This window comes from Bombina bombina, chromosome 6, assembly GCF_027579735.1.
Source record: "Bombina bombina isolate aBomBom1 chromosome 6, aBomBom1.pri, whole genome shotgun sequence".
In the NCBI taxonomy this organism is placed as follows: domain Eukaryota; kingdom Metazoa; phylum Chordata; class Amphibia; order Anura; family Bombinatoridae; genus Bombina; species Bombina bombina.
The window spans coordinates 979729717-979751687 of NC_069504.1; the positions used below are offsets into that span (position 1 = coordinate 979729717).

Consider the following 21971-nt stretch of genomic DNA (forward strand, 5'->3'; position numbering starts at 1 on the left):
GCATAACAACACGATGCCTACAACCCGTGCAAACAACGAAAGCGGACTCACAGTTGGGACTATTGACTCATATAATACGCCATATACAGTCCTCACAAAGAAACTTCCTAGACTTTACAATGATTAATGCTAGCCGAAAGGAAAAATCTGGGGGCTGATAATAAAGGCACCCAGCTAAAGCCACACTCCAAAAAAAAAAAAGTTAAATTCAGTACGTATATGCTAAATCTTGAGTTGATTTTTGGCTCTGAAGTGTTTTAAGTTTAGTCTTTCTTTGTTTGCCTAACAAGTTAATAACAATGGGTATGTAAGCTTCACAACATGTCTGGAAATAATGATAAGGGAATTAATAATTCTAGTTAACAATTTCTATATTGTTTAAATATTTATAATACCCTATGAAGAGAGTGATGTTGTTTCCTCTAATGATATTTTCAATGTTTAATGCATCATAGCAGATAAATAAGGCTTGGCAGTTTGAATTATACCTAACCCCTTTCATGTGGCCTGCGGTCAGGGCCCATAAAGGACAGAGTAAATCATGTAAATAATTAAGATGACAACTTGTGCCTTAATTTAACCCCCAAGCTGTGTAAAACCTTATGTTAAAATATGAGTTACTTATATTCTCTTATACACATTAGAGGGCATTAACACTTTATCTCAAAACATTGATAAAAATAAAACGGCTTAATGCATAACTGCTTTGTATCTATCCTAATGGAATAAATAAAGCTCCCCAATTCCATGCTTATACTTTTATACTCACATATCACCTAGATAGTGACATCACTCTAATATAGAATGCTGATTAATGAGAAATACCTTGAAGATTAATTATACTACCCTGGTCTCATAACCTTAGATATAACAATATATTTCCAAGTTTACCCATTTACATTCTTTATATTCCCCACAGATAACTTTCATCCAATTTATAACAAGCACAAAGTGCTTCTTCCTATAAGTAACCTAGTTTTAATTCTATTTTTTTGGCCAAAGATATATCTTTCTCCAACATAGGTGTGTCCGGTCCACGGCGTCATCCTTACTTGTGGGATATTCTCTTCCCCAACAGGAAATGGCAAAGAGCCCAGCAAAGCTGGTCACATGATCCCTCCTAGGCTCCGCCTTCCCCAGTCATTCTCTTTGCCGTTGTACAGGCAACATCTCCACGGAGATGGCTTAGAGTTTTTTAGTGTTTAACTGTAGTTTTTATTATTCAATCAAGAGTTTGTTATTTTAAAATAGTGCTGGTATGTACTATTTACTCTGAAACAGAAAAGAGATGAAGATTTCTGTTTGTAAGAGGAAAATGATTTTAGCAACCGTTACTAAAATCGATGGCTGTTCCACACAGGACTGTTGAGAGGAATTAACTTCAGTTGGGGGAACAGTGAGCAGACTTTTGCTGCTTGAGGTATGACACATTCTAACAAGACGATGTAATGCTGGAAGCTGTCATTTTCCCTATGGGATCCGGTAAGCCATTTTTATTACAGAGTAAATAAGGGCTTCACAAGGGCTTGTTAAGACTGTAGACATTTTCTGGGCTAAATCGATTCATATATAACATATTTAGCCTTGAGGAATCATTTAATATGGGTATTTTTGTAAAATAATATCGGCAGGCACTGTTTTAGACACCTTATTCTCTAGGGGCTTTCCCTAATCATAGGCAGAGCCTCATTTTCGCGCCGGTATTGCGCACTTGTTTTTGAGAAGCATGACATGCAGTCGCATGTGTGAGGAGCTCTGATACATAAAAAAGACTTTCTGAAGGCGTCATTTGGTATCGTATTCCCCTTTGGGCTTGGTTGGGTCTCAGCAAAGCAGATACCAGGGACTGTAAAGGGGTTAAAGATAAAAACGGCTCCGGTTCCGTTATTTTAAGGGTTAAAGCTTCCAAATTTGGTGTGCAATACTTTTAAGGCTTTAAGACACTGTGGTGAAATTTTGGTGAATTTTGAACAATTCCTTCATACTTTTTCGCAATTGCAGTAATAAAGTGTGTTCAGTTTAAAATTTAAAGTGACAGTAACGGTTTTATTTTAAAACGTTTTTTGTACTTTGTTATCAAGTTTATGCCTGTTTAACATGTCTGAACTACCAGATAGACTGTGTTCTGAATGTGGGGAAGCCAAGGTTCCTTCTCATTTAAATAGATGTGATTTATGTGACACTGAAAATGATGCCCAAGATGATTCCTCAAGTGAGGGGAGTAAGCATGGTACTGCATCATTCCCTCCTTCGTCTACACCAGTCTTGCCCACTCAGGAGGCCCCTAGTACATCTAGCGCGCCAATACTCCTTACTATGCAACAATTAACGGCTGTAATGGATAATTCTATCAAAAACATTTTAGCCAAAATGCCCACTTATCAGCGTAAGCGCGACTGCTCTGTTTTAGATACTGAAGAGCATGAGGACGCTGAGGATAATGGTTCTGATATGCCCCTACACCAGTCTGAGGGGGCCAGGGAGGTTTTGTCTGAGGGAGAAATTTCAGATTCAGGGAAAATTTCTCAACAAGCTGAACCCGATGTGATTACATTTAAATTTAAGTTGGAACATCTCCGCGCTCTGCTTAAGGAGGTGTTATCCACTCTGGATGATTGTGAGAATTTGATCATCCCAGAGAAACTATGTAAAATGGACAAGTTCCTAGAGGTCCCGGGGCCCCCAGAAGCTTTTCCTATACCCAAGCGGGTGGCGGACATTGTAAATAAAGAATGGGAAAGGCCCGGTATACCTTTCGTCCCTCCCCCCATATTTAAAAAATTGTTTCCCATGGTCGACCCCAGAAAGGACTTATGGCAGACAGTCCCCAAGGTCGAGGGGGCGGTTTCTACTTTAAACAAACGCACCACTATACCCATAGAAGATAGTTGTGCTTTCAAAGATCCTATGGATAAAAAATTAGAAGGTTTGCTTAAAAAGATGTTTGTTCAGCAAGGTTACCTTCTACAACCAATTTCATGCATTGTCCCTGTCACTACAGCCGCGTGTTTCTGGTTCGATGAGCTAGAAAAGGCGATCGATAGTGATTCTCCTCCTTATGAGGAGATTATGGACAGAATCCGTGCTCTCAAATTGGCTAATTCTTTCACCCTAGACGCCACTTTGCAATTGGCTAGGTTAGCGGCGAAAAATTCTGGGTTTGCTATTGTGGCGCGCAGAGCGCTTTGGTTGAAATCTTGGTCAGCGGATGCGTCTTCCAAGAACAAATTGCTTAACATTCCTTTCAAGGGGAAAACGCTGTTTGGCCCTGACTTGAAAGAGATTATCTCTGATATCACTGGGGGTAAGGGCCACGCCCTTCCTCAGGATAGGTCTTTCAAGGCCAAAAATAAACCTAATTTTCGTCCCTTTCGTAGAAACGGACCAGCCCCAAGTGCTACGTCCTCTAAGCAAGAGGGTAATACTTCTCAAGCCAAGCCAGCCTGGAGACCAATGCAAGGCTGGAACAAGGGAAAGCAGGCCAAGAAGCCTGCCACTGCTACCAAGACAGCATGAAATGTTGGCCCCCGATCCGGGACCGGATCTGGTGGGGGGCAGACTCTCTCTCTTCACTCAGGCTTGGGCAAGAGATGTTCTGGATCCTTGGGCACTAGAAATAGTCTCCCAAGGTTATCTTCTGGAATTCAAGGGGCCTCCCCCAAGGGGGAGGTTCCACAGGTCTCAATTGTCTTCAGACCATATGAAAAGACAGGCATTCTTACATTGTGTAGAAGACCTGTTAAAAATGGGAGTGATTCATCCTGTTCCTTTAGGAGAACAAGGGATGGGGTTCTACTCCAATCTGTTCGTAGTTCCCAAAAAAGAGGGAACATTCAGACCAATCTTAGATCTCAAGATCCTAAACAAGTTTCTCAAGGTTCCATCGTTCAAAATGGAAACCATTCGAACAATTCTTCCTTCCATCCAGGAAGGTCAATTCATGACCACGGTGGATTTAAAGGATGCGTATCTACATATTCCTATCCACAAGGAACATCATCGGTTCCTAAGGTTCGCATTCCTGGACAAGCATTACCAGTTTGTGGCACTTCCGTTCGGATTAGCCACTGCTCCAAGGATTTTCACAAAGGTACTAGGGTCCCTTCTAGCGGTGCTAAGACCAAGGGGCATTGCAGTAGTACCTTACTTGGACGACATTCTGATTCAAGCGTCGTCCCTTCCTCAAGCAAAGGCTCACACGGACATTGTCCTGGCCTTTCTCAGATCTCACGGGTGGAAAGTGAACGTAGAAAAAAGTTCTCTATCTCCGTCAACAAGGGTTCCCTTCTTGGGAACAATAATAGACTCCTTAGAAATGAGGATTTTTCTGACAGAGGCCAGAAAATCAAAACTTCTAAACTCTTGTCAAATACTTCATTCTGTTCCTCTTCCTTCCATAGCGCAGTGCATGGAAGTAATAGGTTTGATGGTAGCGGCAATGGACATAGTTCCTTTTGCGCGAATTCATCTAAGACCATTACAACTGTGCATGCTCAGTCAGTGGAATGGGGACTATACAGACTTGTCTCCGACGATACAAGTAGATCAGAGGACCAGAGATTCACTCCGTTGGTGGCTGTCCCTGGACAACCTGTCACAGGGGATGAGCTTCCGCAGACCAGAGTGGGTCATTGTCACGACCGACGCCAGTCTGGTGGGCTGGGGCGCGGTCTGGGGACCCCTGAAAGCTCAGGGTCTTTGGTCTCGGGAAGAATCTCTTCTCCCGATAAATATTCTGGAACTGAGAGCGATATTCAATGCTCTCAAGGCTTGGCCTCAGCTAGCAAAGGCCAAGTTCATACGGTTTCAATCAGACAACATGACGACTGTTGCGTACATCAACCATCAGGGGGGAACAAGGAGTTCCCTGGCGATGGAAGAAGTGACCAAAATCATTCAATGGGCGGAGACTCACTCCTGCCACTTGTCTGCAATCCACATCCCAGGAGTGGAAAATTGGGAAGCGGATTTTCTGAGTCGTCAGACATTTCATCCGGGGTAGTGGGAACTCCATCCGGAAATCTTTGCCCAAATTACTCAATTGTGGGGCATTCCAGACATGGATCTGATGGCCTCTCGTCAGAACTTCAAGGTTCCTTGCTACGGGTCCAGATCCAGGGATCCCAAGGCGACTCTAGTAGATGCACTAGTAGCACCTTGGACCTTCAAACTAGCTTATGTATTCCCGCCGTTTCCTCTCATCCCCAGGCTGGTAGCCAGGATCAATCAGGAGAGGGCATCGGTGATCTTGATAGCTCCTGCGTGGCCACGCAGGACTTGGTATGCAGACCTGGTGAATATGTCATCGGCTCCACCATGGAAGCTACCTTTGAGACGAGACCTTCTTGTTCAAGGTCCGTTCGAACATCCGAATCTGGTCTCACTCCAACTGACTGCTTGGAGATTGAACGCTTGATCTTATCAAAGCGAGGGTTCTCAGATTCTGTCATTGATACTCTTGTTCAGGCCAGAAAGCCTGTAACTAGAAAAATTTACCACAAAATATGGAAAAAATATATCTGTTGGTGTGAATCTAAAGGATTCCCTTGGGACAAGGTAAAAATTCCTAAGATTCTATCCTTTCTTCAAGAAGGTTTGGAGAAAGGATTATCTGCAAGTTCCTTGAAGGGACAGATTTCTGCCTTGTCTGTGTTACTTCACAAAAAGCTGGCAGCTGTGCCAGATGTTCAAGCCTTTGTTCAGGCTCTGGTTAGAATCAAGCCTGTTTACAAACCTTTGACTCCTCCTTGGAGTCTCAATTTAGTTCTTTCAGTTCTTCAGGGGGTTCCGTTTGAACCCTTACATTCCGTTGATATTAAGTTATATCTTGGAAAGTTTTGTTTTTGGTTGCAATTTCTTCTGCTAGAAGAGTTTCACAATTATCTGCTCTGCAGTGTTCTCCTCCTTATCTGGTGTTCCATGCAGATAAGGTGGTTTTACGTACTAAACCTGGTTTTCTTCCGAGTCGTCAGACATTTCATCCGGGGGAGTGGGAACTCCATCCGGAAATCTTTGCCCAAATTACTCAATTGTGGGGCATTCCAGACATGGATCTGATGGCCTCTCGTCAGAACTTCAAGGTTCCTTGCTACGGGTCCAGATCCAGGGATCCCAAGGCGACTCTAGTAGATGCACTAGTAGCACCTTGGACCTTCAAACTAGCTTATGTATTCCCGCCGTTTCCTCTCATCCCCAGGCTGGTAGCCAGGATCAATCAGGAGAGGGCATCGGTGATCTTGATAGCTCCTGCGTGGCCACGCAGGACTTGGTATGCAGACCTGGTGAATATGTCATCGGCTCCACCATGGAAGCTACCTTTGAGACGAGACCTTCTTGTTCAAGGTCCGTTCGAACATCCGAATCTGGTCTCACTCCAACTGACTGCTTGGAGATTGAACGCTTGATCTTATCAAAGCGAGGGTTCTCAGATTCTGTCATTGATACTCTTGTTCAGGCCAGAAAGCCTGTAACTAGAAAAATTTACCACAAAATATGGAAAAAAATATATCTGTTGGTGTGAATCTAAAGGATTCCCTTGGGACAAGGTAAAAATTCCTAAGATTCTATCCTTTCTTCAAGAAGGTTTGGAGAAAGGATTATCTGCAAGTTCCTTGAAGGGACAGATTTCTGCCTTGTCTGTGTTACTTCACAAAAAGCTGGCAGCTGTGCCAGATGTTCAAGCCTTTGTTCAGGCTCTGGTTAGAATCAAGCCTGTTTACAAACCTTTGACTCCTCCTTGGAGTCTCAATTTAGTTCTTTCAGTTCTTCAGGGGGTTCCGTTTGAACCCTTACATTCCGTTGATATTAAGTTATATCTTGGAAAGTTTTGTTTTTGGTTGCAATTTCTTCTGCTAGAAGAGTTTCAGAATTATCTGCTCTGCAGTGTTCTCCTCCTTATCTGGTGTTCCATGCAGATAAGGTGGTTTTACGTACTAAACCTGGTTTTCTTCCGAAAGTTGTTTCTAACAAAAACATTAACCAGGAGATAGTCGTGCCTTCTTTGTGTCCGAATCCAGTTTCAAAGAAGGAACGTTTGTTGCACAATTTGGATGTTGTTCGTGCTCTAAAATTCTATTTAGATGCTACAAAGGATTTTAGACAAACATCTTCCTTGTTTGTTGTTTATTCTGGTAAAAGGAGAGGTCAAAAAGCAACTTCTACCTCTCTCTCTTTTTGGATTAAAAGCATCATCAGATTGGCTTATGAGACTGCCGGACGGCAGCCTCCTGAAAGAATCACAGCTCATTCCACTAGGGCTGTGGCTTCCAAGAACGAGGCTTCTGTTGATCAGATATGTAAGGCAGCGACTTGGTCTTCACTGCACACTTTTACTAAATTTTACAAGTTTGATACTTTTGCTTCTTCTGAGGCTATTTTTGGGAGAAAGGTTTTGCAAGCCGTGGTGCCTTCCATCTAGGTGACCTGATTTGCTCCCTCCCTTCATCCGTGTCCTAAAGCTTTGGTATTGGTTCCCACAAGGATGACGCCGTGGACCGGACACACCTATGTTGGAGAAAACAGAATTTATGTTTACCTGATAAATTGCTTTCTCCAACGGTGTGTCCGGTCCACGGCCCGCCCTGGTTTTTTAATCAGGTCTGATAATTTATTTTCTTTAACTACAGTTACCACGGTATCATATGGTTTCTCCTATGCAAATATTCCTCCTTTACGTCGGTCGAATGACTGGGGAAGGCGGAGCCTAGGAGGGATCATGTGACCAGCTTTGCTGGGCTCTTTGCCATTTCCTGTTGGGGAAGAGAATATCCCACAAGTAAGGATGACGCCGTGGACCGGACACACCGTTGGAGAAAGCAATTTATCAGGTAAACATAAATTCTGTTATTCAACATCACCCAGAATAACATAACTTTTTCCTTTCCTTTCCCTCAGTTTCCCTATCAAACCCTATTCCTATATACGCCCAATATAGTCTATTAGTGATTTTGTTAAAGACCCAAGATATGTCTACACAGTTAATATTGGGACCAAACAAGAAGTACACCAATTTAAAGAGAGTGATCTTATGTGCTAAAGTTGTAATATATGACATATGAATGTAACACTCTCAATGTATATTTTGTGCATTCAATTCATGACGTGTATGCTCATTTGATCTAAATAAAACTTTTGGAAAAAAAAATAAAAAATATATATACATTCTAATTTATAATAAATGTTACACTTATCACTTTACGTGTTCACTAGGACAGAAGGGGGGGAAGCCAAGTCAAGCCATTGTTAAAAGGGATATTGTCACGGATACTGGGTTGCAAGGGTTAAATCCATACCCCCTACAACCTCACCCCTGTTGTTTCTCAGTGGAAGCTTTGGTTTGCTTGTTTATGAAGAGCTGGGGTATGACCAGGAAAACCTTCCTAGGCTGGCTGGGCTCCTGGAACTCCCGGTCGGCCGCCCCACCACGGACACCCACCTAACCCCTCTCAGACTGTCCAGGCTCCTGGAACTCCCGGTCGGCCACAGGACAGCAGGACACCCGCTAACTTTACCCCTGGTCGCTCCAGCAACAATGTGCCCCAGAGCTCCGCTCTTTTGGGGATTAGTAGCCCCTAGGGCGGACACGAGGTGGGGGAATTACCGGAGGGGAGCTCCTTTGGGAACTGGGGGTTTTGGACACCCCTAACCCCATAACTTCAACGGACTGTAACTCCTGTCCCCAGTAACGATTCATGCAGATTTTTGGACTGTGAAATCTGGGGACCGAGAGCTTTAAAATGACACCCTGGAAGTGCTGCCGCTCAACCGGGATCACCCCGAAACCGCCACCCCTAGGTATTGAGATTATGTGGGACTGTGGCTCCTATGGAGGCGCCGGTTAGTCTGGAGGGGCGGGAATGGCGGAAAAATAGTGGGATTGTCCAGGGTCTTATCAAGATGAGCTGTCTGTATAAAAGGAGTGTGTGTTTTCAATAAAATCAGTTCCTGTTTAACCTGAAGGCTAGTCTGTCTAGTTATTTGGGTTGGCTCCAGCTAAAATCACTTTCCTGGGCTACATAGCAGCCTGTTCCAGGCAAAGGAAGGACCCTCTGGCAGAGCTACTCAATCGGGGTAGCTGGAGTCTGCCACAGGGTGGGACCCGGAGTACTGGTGCTGTCGGGCATCAGGGGTGGCTACAGGCTGTGGTCACTTGCCAGCTACATAGCTGCAGTCGGCAGGAAGGAAGCAGGACCCGTTTGGCGGAGCTACCCAGTCGGGGTATCCGTCACAGATATGAAACCCAAATATTCTCTTTCAGGATTCAGACAGAGCATGCAATTTTAAGCAACTTTCTAATTTACTCCTATTATCAATTTTTTTCCTTCTCTTGGTATCTTTATTAGAAAAAGCAGGAGCTTAGGAGCAAGCCCAGTTTTGGTTCAGACCCTGGGTAGTGCTTGCTGATTGGTGGCTACATTTAGCCACATTCATTAATATAATACTCATTATCTGCAGATGATCACATATGTTATTGTCAAAGGGACATAAATGTACAAAGCGAAAATACTCTAATAATGTATTGCCACATTTTATTATATCTATTATCTATATCTATAGATATTATATCTATTGCTTGCAAATAACCTGTAAAGGGGTTAAATTAAACACATAAACTCAGCTCCAGAGCAGCAATTGCACTACTGGGAGCATCTGTGAGCCAATGGCAAGAGGCACAAATGTATAATTAAACACCAGCCAGCTTCTAGTAGGGCATTGATTGCTTTTAAGCCTACCTAGGTATGCTCTTCAACAAAGGATAACAAGAAAACTAAAACAAAATTTATGCTTACCTGATAAATGTATTTATTTCTAGACACGGTGAGTCCACTGAATCATCAATCACTGTTGGGAATATCACTCCTGGTCAGCAGGAGGTGGCAAAGAGCACCACAGCAAAGCTGTTAAGTATCACTTCCCTTCCCCCAATCCCCAGTCATTCAAAGGAAAAGCAGAGAAAGGAAATAACACAAGGTGTAGAGGTGCCTGAGGTTTAGACAAAAAAACTGTCTGAAAAAAAAGTGGGCCGTGGACTCACCGTGTCTAGAAAGAAATAAATTTATCAGGTAAGCATAAATTTTGTTTTCTTTCTTAAGACACGGTGAGTCCACGGAATCATCAATTACTGTTGGGAATCAATACCCAAGCTAGAGGACACAGATGATTAGGGAGGGACAAGACAGTTAACCTAAACAGAAGGCACCACTACTTGTAGAACCTTTCTCCCAAAAGAAGCCTCAATTGAGGCAAAAGTATCACATTTATAAAACTTTGAAAAAGTGTGCAAAGAAGACCAAGTCGCGGCCTTGAAAATCTGTTCTACAGAGGCCTCGTTCTTAAAGCCCCAAGAAGAAGAAACAGCCCTATTAGAATGAGCTGTGATTCTCTCAGGAGGCTGCTGTCCAGCAGTCTCATAAGCCAAACGAATAATACTTCTCAACCAGATAGAAAGGGAAGTGGCAGTAGCTTTCTGAACCTTACATTTCCCAGAAAAACAAACAAACAATGCAGAAGGTTGGCGAAAATCCTTAGTCGCATGCAAATAAAATTTAACAGTACACACAGCATCAAGGTTATGCAACAAACGTTCCTTATGAGAAGAAGGATTAGAACAGAGAGAAGGAACAACAATTTCCTGATTAATGTTTCTATCTGAAATAACCTTAGGAAAAAAACCAAACTTGGTACGAAGAACTGCCTTATCTGAATGAAAACATAAATTATGACTTACCAGATAATTTTCTTTCCTTCTGTATGGGAAGAGTCCACAGATGCATTCCTTACTTGTGGGAAATACTGAACCTGACCACCAGGAGGAGGCAAAGACACCCCAGCCAAAGGTTTAAATACCTCCCCCACTTTCTCATAACCCCAGTCATTCTGCCGAGGGAACAAGGAACAGAAGGAGAAACATCAGGGTGAAAAAGGTGCCAGATAAATACATTTTAATTTAGGGCCGCCCATCAGAAAACACAGGTGGGAGCTGTGGACTCTTCCCATACAGAAGGAAAGGAAATGATCTGGTAAGTCATAATTTATGTTTTCCATCTTAAGCTGCATTCCTTACTTGTGGGAAACATATACCCAAGCTCTAGAGTACACAGAATGCTAACGGGAGGAAAAAAAAGAGAGGCGGACCCTAATCTGAGGGCACCACAGTCTGCAAAACCTTTCTCCCGAAGGCTGCTTCAGCAGAAGCAAAAACCTCAAACTTGTAAAATTTGGAAAAAGTATGTAAGGAGGATCAGGTAGCCGCCTTACAAATCTGATCCATCGAGGCCTCATTTTTGAAGGCCCAAGAGGAAACCACTGCTCTCGTAGAATGAGCCATAATCCTCAGAGGAGGCTTATGTCCCACTGACTCTATGCTAAACGGATGACACTCCTCAGCCAAAAAGATAAGAAAGTCGAAGAGGCCCTCTGACCCCTACGCTTCCTAAAACTTGCACAGACCATTTAGACTGTGTGTTTAAATATAAGGATAAAGAACAAAGCCAATGTTGGAAGACAGTACAATGTATTTGTTAGTACTGACTAAAAAACGTATCACTTTATCCAGTTTAGAAACAATTATGGCAATCCTATAACAATGTGTTGCAACCTGTTGGAAAATCTGTTAACCCCTTACATTTGCAAGACTCATCACTGTGTGTATATAGAAATAAGCCAGATTTGCCAGCAAGTGTAGCGGTAGTCAGATCTGTGTTTGCTGTGCCTTTGTCTTTTTATTCACGGAACTCAAATAAAGGTGAAATTTGAACCTATATCATCAGCCTTTCTGTTCTTTCCGATATTGGGTTTTTGTCTCTATCATAGGTGCTGAGTATCTTTTACTATTTCCCTACGCTTCCTAGAAAGGAGAACAAACAAGTAAGAAGTATAGAACTTCAAGGCACAAACCACAACCAGAATTACGCTATAAACGTTCCTTCGATGAAGGAGGATTAGGACATAAGAAAGGAACCACAATCTGTTGATTGATGTTGCGAAATGACACAACCTTAGGAAAAAACCTTACTTGGTTGGATTTATCAGCATGCAAAGCCAGATAAGGAGGGACGCATTGCAAGGCAGCAATTAAAGATACTCTGTGCGCAGAAGCAATAGCCAGTAGAGAAGGAACCTTCCAATACAACAATTTACTGTCTACTTCATGCATAGGCTCCAACGGAGCCCGTTGCACAACTTTAAGAACAAGGTTTAAACTCCAAAGAGGAGCATTAGATCTAAACACAGGTCTGATCCTAGAAGAGCCTTAACAAAGGACTGCATATCTGGAGGCTCAGCGAACCTCTTGTGCAGTAACACAGACAGGGCCGAAAACTGTCCCCTCAGGGGACTTGCAGAAAAGCCCTTCTCCAGTTCATCCTGGAGAACAGAATAAGTAGATCCACCACAACTTATGATAGATGCGACGAGCAACCAGCTTACGAGCTTGAATGAGAGTAAAAATAACTCTCTCAGAAAACCCTCTCTTCACTAGAACTAAGCGGTCAATCCTCAGAGAATCTAGACATTGATGAACAAAGAGACCTTGGTCAGCAGATCCCTGCGACAAGGCACCTCCCACGGAGGAGATGATGACATCCCCACTAGATCTGCGAACCATATCCTTCGCGGCCAAGACGGAGCAATCAGAATCACTGACGCCTGCTTTATTCGAGCCACTACACTAGGAAGAAGTAGTAACGGCCGGAAAGATAAATTAGATTGAACCTCCAAGGCACCGCTAATGCATCTGTTAGCTCTGACTGAGGATCCCTGTACCTCGACCCATATCTGGGTAGCTTGGTATTGAGACTTCATAAGATCCTCCTCTTGCAAATCTCTGCAAACACCCGGGATGGAGAGCCCATTCTCCCGGATGAAAGGATTGTCTGCTGAGGAAAACCGCTTGCCAGTTGTGCACACCCGGAATGTGGATCGCTGACAGTGAACAAACGTTGGTCTCAGCCCACTCCAGAATCCGAGATACTTCCCTCATAGCTAGGGAGCTTCTCGTTCCCCCCTGATGGTAGATGTAAGCCACCAAGTTTATATTGTCTGTTTGGAATCTGATAAACTGGGACAAACACAGCAGAGGCCCTGTGTCTCCCTGGCACCCCAAACAGCTCCCCATCCTGACAGACTCGCAACCGTAGTCACAATCACCCAGGATGGTCTTATGATGGATGTCCCTCAGGACAAGTGATCTGGACAAAAATACCAAGAGAGTGAAGAGAGTGAAGAGATGTCCAGAAAAATCTGTTGAGACAGATCCGATGATCGCGGTTTCACTGCTTCAGCATGCGCAGTTGCAACAGTCTGAGGTGAAACCTGGCAAAGGAATGATGTCCATGCTGGACACCATGAGACCAATCACCTCCATACACTCAGCCACAGATGGCCTTAAGGAGGTCTGAAAAGCAAGACATGTTGAAGCTAGCTTGCAACGTTTCTGGTCCGTTAGAATATTCCCATTCTAATATAGTACTCATGAATTCTATCCTGGAACTTGATACAAGAGAACTCTCTATTTATCTTCCATCCATGGGATCGAAGAAGGCAGAGGAGAGATTCTGAATGGGCCACTTTTCGAAAAATTTCTTGGAGCCGTAGCTAGACCAAGATAAAGTGCAATAAAGTGGTAGTGCTCGTCCAGAAACTCAAACCGTAGGAACTAGAAGTGGTCCTTGAGGATTGGTACGTGAAGGGAGTGTCCTTCAGATCTATCGTGATCATGAACTGCCCTTCTCGAACGAGGGGAAGAATGGACCTATTGTCTCCATCTTAAACGAGGGGACATTTAAAAACTTGTTTAAGCACTTTAGGTCTAGAATTGGATGGAAAGTTCCCTCCTTCTTCGGGACCACAAAAAGGTTTGAATAGTATCCCAAACCTCTCACTGCGATAGGCACCGGGACAATAACTCCTAAGAGGACAGATCCCGTACGCACCCCAGAAAGGCTTCCCTTCTTTCTGGTCAGGAAGACAGGAGAGAGAGGAGGAATCTGCCCTTGGATGGCTGAGATTTGAAACCTATCTTGTAACCCTGAGCTATGACCTCCAGGACCCATGGATCCTGCACATCCCTGAACCAAGCGACTAAAAAGAGCAACAGACTGCCCCCTACACGATCCAGAAGAGGACCGGGGACCGCCCATTCATGCCGACTTAGACTCAGCGGGCTTCTTGCTCTGCTTGGATTTATTCCAGGACTGAGCCGGCTTCCAAGAGCTCTTGTTTTTCTCTGGCCTAGCTGAGGACTGCTGACATGGGCTTTATCAGAACGAAAAGAACGAAAATTGTCCCTTAGACTAGTTCATATTCCCTTGCGGTAGGAGATCATAACCATAGAGATAATTGAGTCCAGGCCTGGACCAAACAAAATCATTCCCTGAAAGGGGAGGGAAAGAAGTCTAGACTTAGAAGTTGTATCCGCAGACCATGACTTCAGCCCGAGCCCAATGGGCCTGAACAGAAAAAGCTGAAGCCGTAGCATTCAGACGAATAATCTGCATATTAGCATCACAGATAAAATAATTAGCAACCTCAAGGCCTTAATTCTTCCCTGAAGAATGTTGAGGGGACCCTCTCCCTCGATCAAATCATGTAAGGAGTCGCACCAATAGGTAACTGTTCTAGCAACCGCGGCAACAGCCGCCGCCGGTTGAAAAACAAATAACTCGTATGTTGAAACATCTTTCTTAGCAGAGTTTCCATCTTTTATCCATGGGCTCCTAAAACGAAAAGCTATCCTCAAGCGGGATAGTAGTAGTTAGCAAGAGCGAAGATAGCGCCATCCCTTTTAGGGACGGAACTTTACAACTCCATAGAGAGTCCAGGACCGGGAACAATTTGTTAAAGGGAGAAGAGGGGAAAAAGTAATACAATCCTGTCCCATTCGATCTTAATAATGTTCGATAAGGTACCACCCTGTCCTCAAACTCTATCCAATTTAGGAATTAAAGGTTCATCAGGGAATTTGACCCCTGGAACCTCTGAATTCGCAAAAAACTTCCTTTAGAAGAAAGCGCAAATTCCTAAAACTAAAGTTTGGTTCCTCCGCAGCCGGAGGTTTAGAGTAAGCAGACTCCGACCCAGAATGTTCATACCCTGAAGTCTCAGAAAGAAATTCATCCTCGGATAACCGTATCAGTTAAATCCAATAAATTATCTGATGTACTCTGGGAAGGAGTGCAATATGTAACCTTTCGCTTGCGCTTGGCAGGGCGAGGTAAAGCATTAAAGGCCACAGATACCACAATCTGAACTGCGCAGTAACGTCTGGTGAAAAAAGGCCCCCCTCTAGATGGAGGATCAGCAATGCTACGGGAAACTGCATGTGTAGAGAGAGAAGAATGTAGGGTACGCACCTCAGTGGACGACAACTCCTCAGAGGTAGACGGCTCAGTGGTATCAAACATGTTTGATATTATCACATTATCAAGGCATATGGAACATAATTGAGAGGGTGGATATAAGATCTCCTCACAATATAAACAAGAATTACTCTTTAGGAATAGAGGGAGTACCCTCTAAAGTAACAGAATCCTCTATCGCTAGTGTAATAAGCGGAGAACTATAGAAAATAAAACAATCTTATTATTGTATTCACAAAAACTGCACCCTTATACCCCAATGGCTGGGGCAATCTCCATCTCCTAAGAACCAGACAGTACAGAGATTTATGACTCCTCTCTGATAAACACCCGGTCAGGAAAGAGGGAATGAAAACTGTGAAATGCAGGACCATCTTTGCTATGAGAAAAAGCATGCCAAACTGTAAGCTGCACAGCTCTCAAAGTGAAAGTGAAACCTGTATATTCCATAACAGCCTATGAGCCCATATCTCACACATAAAAGCAGCATAAAATCAAATAAACATATAAGATTATTCCCCATTGTTCAATAATCCCCCTCAGGAGATATTAACCCTTGATTCTATACAGATAAAAGGAAGAGTCACACTGTGACCCTGTCTTCTTGCGTTATCATACATGTATAAAAAATTAAACAATCTTACCAGAATCTATGCCGTGGAACAGTAACACGGCCCTTCAAGTGTGACAGATAGTAGCGTCGCTTCTGACATGGATTTGAGAGAAGAAAGCAGGCAGCGAAACTCATCAACGCTGATTGCTTATGGAGCTGTTAATATGAGTCGTGATGGTTTTGCAGAAAGACTCTCCCTGCATCTCCGGACTCTAAATTTCATCTATGCTCTCACTGAGAGGCTGACAGGACTACTTAAAACTCCAGTATCATCTCTAAGAGTACTACCCTCCATAAGAGACTACTCCGAAATCTTTTGACACTTCTCTGCCAACCTCCTGTGACGAAAGGCAAAGAATGACTGGGGTTATGAGGAAGTGGGGGAGGTATTTAAGCCTTTGGCTGGGGTGTCTTTGCCTCCTCCTGGTGGCCAGGTTCAGTATTCCCCACAAGTAAGGAATGCAGCTGTGGACTCTTCCCATATTAAGAAGGAAATATGAGATAAGGAGAATCGCACTGCAATGCAGAGGAGTTCGGAAACTCTCTGTGCGGAAGAAATAGCAGTAAGAAACAAAACCTTCCAAGATAACAACTTAATCTCTATGGAATGCATTGGCTCAAACGGAGCCTGTTGCAAAACTCTAAGAACAAGGTTAAAATTCCAAGGTGGAGCAACAGATTTAAATAAAGGCCTGATTCTGACCAAGGCCTGACAAAATGATTGTACATCTGGCACATCCGCCAGACGCTTGTGTAACAAGATAGAAAGCGCAGGAATCTGACCCTTCAGGGTACTGACAGACAAACCCTTCTCCAGACCCTCCTGGAGAAAGGACAAAATTCTAAGGATCCTGACCCTACTCCAAGAGTATCCCTTAGACTCACACCAATAAAGATATTTACGCCATATCTTGTGGTAAATCTTTCTAGTGACAGGCTTACAAGCCTGAATCATGGTCTCAATGAACGGCTCTGAAAACCCACGTTTAGCTAAAATCAAGCGTTCAATCTCCAAGCAGTCAGCTTTAGAGAAACGAGATTCAGATGAAGAAAGGGCCCCTGAAGTAGAAGGTCCTTCCTCAGTGGTAGTCTCCACGGAGGTAGAGACAACATTTCCACTATATCTGCATACCAGATCCTGCAGGCGACGCCAGAGCTATTAGAATCACAGACGCTCTCTTCTGCTTGATCCGAGCAATGACTTTTGGAAGGAAAGCAAACAGAGGAAACATATGCCAACCTGAAGTTCCAAGGAACTGCCAGAGCATCTATCAAAAAGGCCTGAGGATTTCTCGACCTCAAACCGTACTTTGGAAGCTTGGTGTGCTGACGAGACGCCATCAGATCCAATTCCGGTAACCTCCATTTGGTTTAATCTGGAGAACACTTCCGGATAAAGTTCCCACTTCCCAGGATGAAAAGTCTGTCTGCTCAGGAAATTGTCTGCTGAATTCTCCACCCCTGGAATGTGGATGGCACACAAGCAGCAATTGTGATCCTCTGCCTGCTGAATAATTCACACCACCTCCTTCATGGCTAAGGAACTCTGAGTCCCCCCTTTGTGGTTGATGTAGCCACTGAGGTTATGTTGTCCAACTGGAACCTGATAAACCGTGCTAAGCCAAGCCATCAAGGCATTGAAGATCGCTCTCAGCTCCAAAATGTTTATGGGGAGAGCAGATTCCTCAAGTGACCAAAGGCCCTGCGCTTTGGGCTTCCAAGACGGCTTGGACTGATCCTGCTTGGCAGAGCAGGGGGAAGACTTACCTCTGAAGTTACGAAAGGAACAAAAATTACTCAGGCGTCCTTTCGATTTGTTCTTCTTATCTTAAAGGCAGAAAAGATCCTTTACCACCCGTGATATTGGAAATAATTTCTGCCAAACTCGGCCCAAACAAGGATTTACCCTTGTAAGGAATCACCAAGAGCTTAGATTTAGAAGAAACATCTGCTGACCAAGATTTCAGCCATAGCGCTCTACGCGCCAAAATTGCGAAACCAGAAATTTTGGCCCCCAACTTAATGACCTGCAAAGAAGCGTCAGTAATAAAGGAGTTGGCTAACTTAAAGGATTACTTTCCGTTATAATTTTTAAGCCAAACAACTAACATATTAAAGTTAATAAACATTAATTAAAACCTACTGACCTATATTTTCTCCAAAACGAAGTTTCATAACGTTCTAAAAGTTATATCTTTTATTTGCCGATGATGTCACGTTATCCTGCCCACTAATGCCCACTATTTTCAGCACTGCATGTTCAAAATACTTAAACCAATGAAATTGTGTTTAAAGCACCATTTTGAAACCTAGGTATTGTAAACGGATTGGTACAGAGCAAAGGATACCCGCGGAGTGGGTTTGGAAAACAACTAAATTTGCAGACAAGATTTCTGATATACAGTAGAGATATGTTAATGAAATGCTATTGATAAAAAGCGTATTTGGGGTAGTTAGTTAGTAACAGGCATAGAAAATATTTACTTACAGTGGCCCTTTAAGAGACTTTATCCTATCCTGTATCTTGAAATAGCAATTATCCTCGATAGGAATAGTAGTTCTCTTGGCTAAAGTAGAAATCGCCCCTTCTACCTTGGGGACCATCTGCCACGACTCCTTAATGGAGTCAGCTACATTTTCCTAAAAACAGGATAGGGAGAAAAAGGAAAGCCAGGTCTCTCCAATTCCCGGGCGATAATTTCTGTAGCACAGTCTGGCACTGGAAACACCTCCCCAGGGGAGGGGACCTCAAAATATCTGTTTAATTTGCTAGATTTCTTAGGGTTGACAATGAAAGGATTATCTGAGTCATCCAAGGACGCCAAAACCTCCTTTAACAAAACATGAAGGTGTTCAAGCTTAAATCTGAAGGAAACCACTTCAGCATCATAAAAATTATACTATCCGAATCTGAGATTTCACCCTCAGAGGCTACTGAATTAGCCTCCTCTTCCGACTTATGAGAAAGAGCAATTTGGTTAGCCTGGATTGGATCAGAAACCTTACTATCTTATTCTCTAATTTTCCTCTTGCGTTTCCCCTGAAGCATGGGGATGGCAGTCAATGCCTAAAATACCGCTGAGGATACCTGGGCAGCAATTTCTGCCTGCAAATATACTCCTCCTGGAGATTGAGAGGAACCGCAGGGCACTGCCTGTGACGCAGATAAAAATGTGGACGTTTGAGAGGAAGGTTGAGACATTACTTGACCAACCTCATCCTGAGAGAATGGTGGCTCAGAAAAAAAGTCTCTTTGTACATCAGAGTTCTCTCAATACAAGAGGAACAAAAGGGCAAAGGAGGTTCCACTTGGTTATCAAAACAGAGCTTACACTCTATAGTCTGCACAGGCTCTTGGTCCATGTTGCAAGAAGACTAAAACAATGATATAAATATATATATATATATATATATATATATATATATATATATTTTTTTTTTTTTTTTTTTTTTTTTTTTAATTCTTTAAATTTTTCTGAAAGATTTTAAATTTCTTAAATTTGGGTGCTGTCTCTTTAAGGCAGAAGTTCCCAACAATAAAAGATCCTCTTGACCCTAATAGTAGAACAATTATTCAAAATAAATTTTCCAAGAACTTTATTCCCAAGACTTACGGCCCCATATCGGAGGCGCCTACCTGCCCCCTCTGTGCTGCGGAGTTGCGTGCAACACTGATTTAGGAAGATCACAACCACTCAGAACCTCTAGGACTGTTCACCGCTGACACATGCGGCTCGAACAGGAAGAATTACGCCACGGAAATCACCTCACAGTGAAAGTGCGCGCTTCCAATATTGCCACAGAAAGGGATCCGCCTCCTACGACGTCAGGAGAGGTCCCGGGCGGCCATAGTAAATAAAACACATACCGCTATGCTGATTGTCTCCCCCGAATAAAAAATAAAGACAAAAGGGGAAATGATCTTTTTACAAAACCAGGGAAAAATAAAGTCACTGAGCCACCAATAAGTCTCTAACGTCACACAGTGCCTGCACCCTTCTCTCATGATTCCTGACCTCATGAAACAAAGTCCCATTATAATATGCAGCCCACTTCCAGTGCCAAAACTATTTCCCAGAAGAAACCCAACATGGCACTTACCTGCATTCTTCACTGTCCAGCAGGAGGACATCTCACCTGGTATAGAGGAAGCCACTCCTCACAGAGACCTGTGGAATTAAGAAAAGGACAGAGTAAGCCTACTCTGGCTTTCTATATCAGGGCAGCAACTTGTCAGGAAAACACAGTGAGGCCTACCTCACAAGTTCCTAACTGCTTGAAAGCTACCACAGCCCTACTGAATAGACTAACGTGGAGTACAGCTATACCCAATTGTCAGGAAAGATCAGAGCAAACCTGCGCAGGCTTTCAAAATAACAAAATCTTGATAGAAGAAATTCTTTAATAGACACCTAAACTTCACCACCTCCTTGCACTGAAGGCAAAGAGAATGACTGGGGATTTTGGGTCAGGAGTGATATTCCCAACAGTAATTGATGATTCTGTGGACTCACCGTGTCTTAAGAAAGAAATACATTTGATGACTGATGTAAATTGAAAAGTCTCTTAAAGCAATATGCTACATTTGAACAATAAAAGTTTACATTTTGACGTTCAAGTCTCTAACCTGGAGGCAAATGTAACTTGTAGAGGAACTTCAGCTTCTCTGTTAGGTCTCCATGGTACATCCCACCTACAACAGGAGAAAAAATACTTCTTGATGAAATAGGAAAGAAAACTGAAATGTTCTGATACCCAAAGCCTAAAACAGTAGGGCCTCTATTCAAAAAGATGTGCAGGCAGCAGGTTTGCTTTAATCTGCATTGCAGCTTAACAAGTTTTAAAAAAAATGCAGGCAAAATATTCTGCAAATAATTATGCAGAAAAATAGAGGTGTTTCCTAGGGATTTCTTTCACATGTTTTTTTTTATATTAAGCACTATTTTTTTTCTTCACTTAAGTCGACCTTTTTATGCCTAGATACATAAAAAAGATGAAATCTTTAATTGGACCAAAAATAAAATAGTCTACATATCCTTTGAAAACATTTGTCAAACCTTATTTTTTATTAAAAACAGAGAGAAATGGTCCCAAAAACAGACTTTGATGGGGATATATTGTAAAAATGTAACTTGTACATACATTTAGGTGAAGAACATTTAATGTAAAACAACACTGATAACTGTGGTAATACTTTTTAAAATAAAAAGTCTAACTGTATGGTGAGTAGATTCAGTATATGTGGTAGCATTTTTAGCTTGATCTGTTTTAATATATTACACATCAGACTTTCATGATCTGGTTATCTTGTAAAACACCGGCTTTATATTTGTAGCAGCCTTGTCCAAAGGTTAAGTGACTTATTTTCCTCTCAGATCACTTACACTGTTATTGTCTATAAACCTGGTAAATCATACTCTATAAACCTCTAAAGCACTGGCTTTTAAACCTGTCCTCATGCCTCCCTAACAGGACAGATTTTCAGGATTACCTTGGGTGAGTGCAGTTTAATAACAATGTTTACTAATCAGCTGAATCTTTCACCTGTGCTCCAGCTCAGATATCCTCAAAATCTGGCCTGCTAGGGAGGCCTGAAGACAGGTTTGAAAACCAGTGCTCTAAAGTAATAAATTCTGTTTAGCAGCTTCCTCAGACATTTCTATCCAATTTTCTAAATATAATTTGGTAAAGAGCTGTGACAGATTTGTAATCTCTTCACTAATACAATGATCCAAAATTGTGTTCAGTCTTCAGGCTATCACAGAAATAAATGGTGAGCATACGTTGTCAACCATATAAATAGTTATAAAAAAACAAAGATATTGTGTGTATATGCATATCTTAATCTGATGTTATGTCAAGCTTCCAGCAACAAAGCCCAAGAAATCTATCAATTCAACTACATTTATAGAATAGTGGTCAGGGAATGCCAATTAATACATACACTGTGCGCACCTGTGATTTCAAAACTCAAAGTAACACGGCTCCCTAAAATTCACACG

General features: G+C 42.7%; 1 protein-coding gene across 2 annotated transcripts in view; it reads right to left on the reverse strand.

Moving 5' to 3' along the window:
* TBC1D9B (TBC1 domain family member 9B) overlaps positions 1-21971 on the reverse strand; it is a 424635-nt gene that overhangs the window by 107744 nt on the left and 294920 nt on the right. For both annotated transcript variants that reach the window (XM_053718644.1, XM_053718642.1), the window contains exon 17: positions 20597-20662. In XM_053718644.1, the coding sequence (XP_053574619.1) occupies positions 20597-20662 (66 nt within the window). The remainder of the gene's footprint in view (positions 1-20596; positions 20663-21971) is intronic.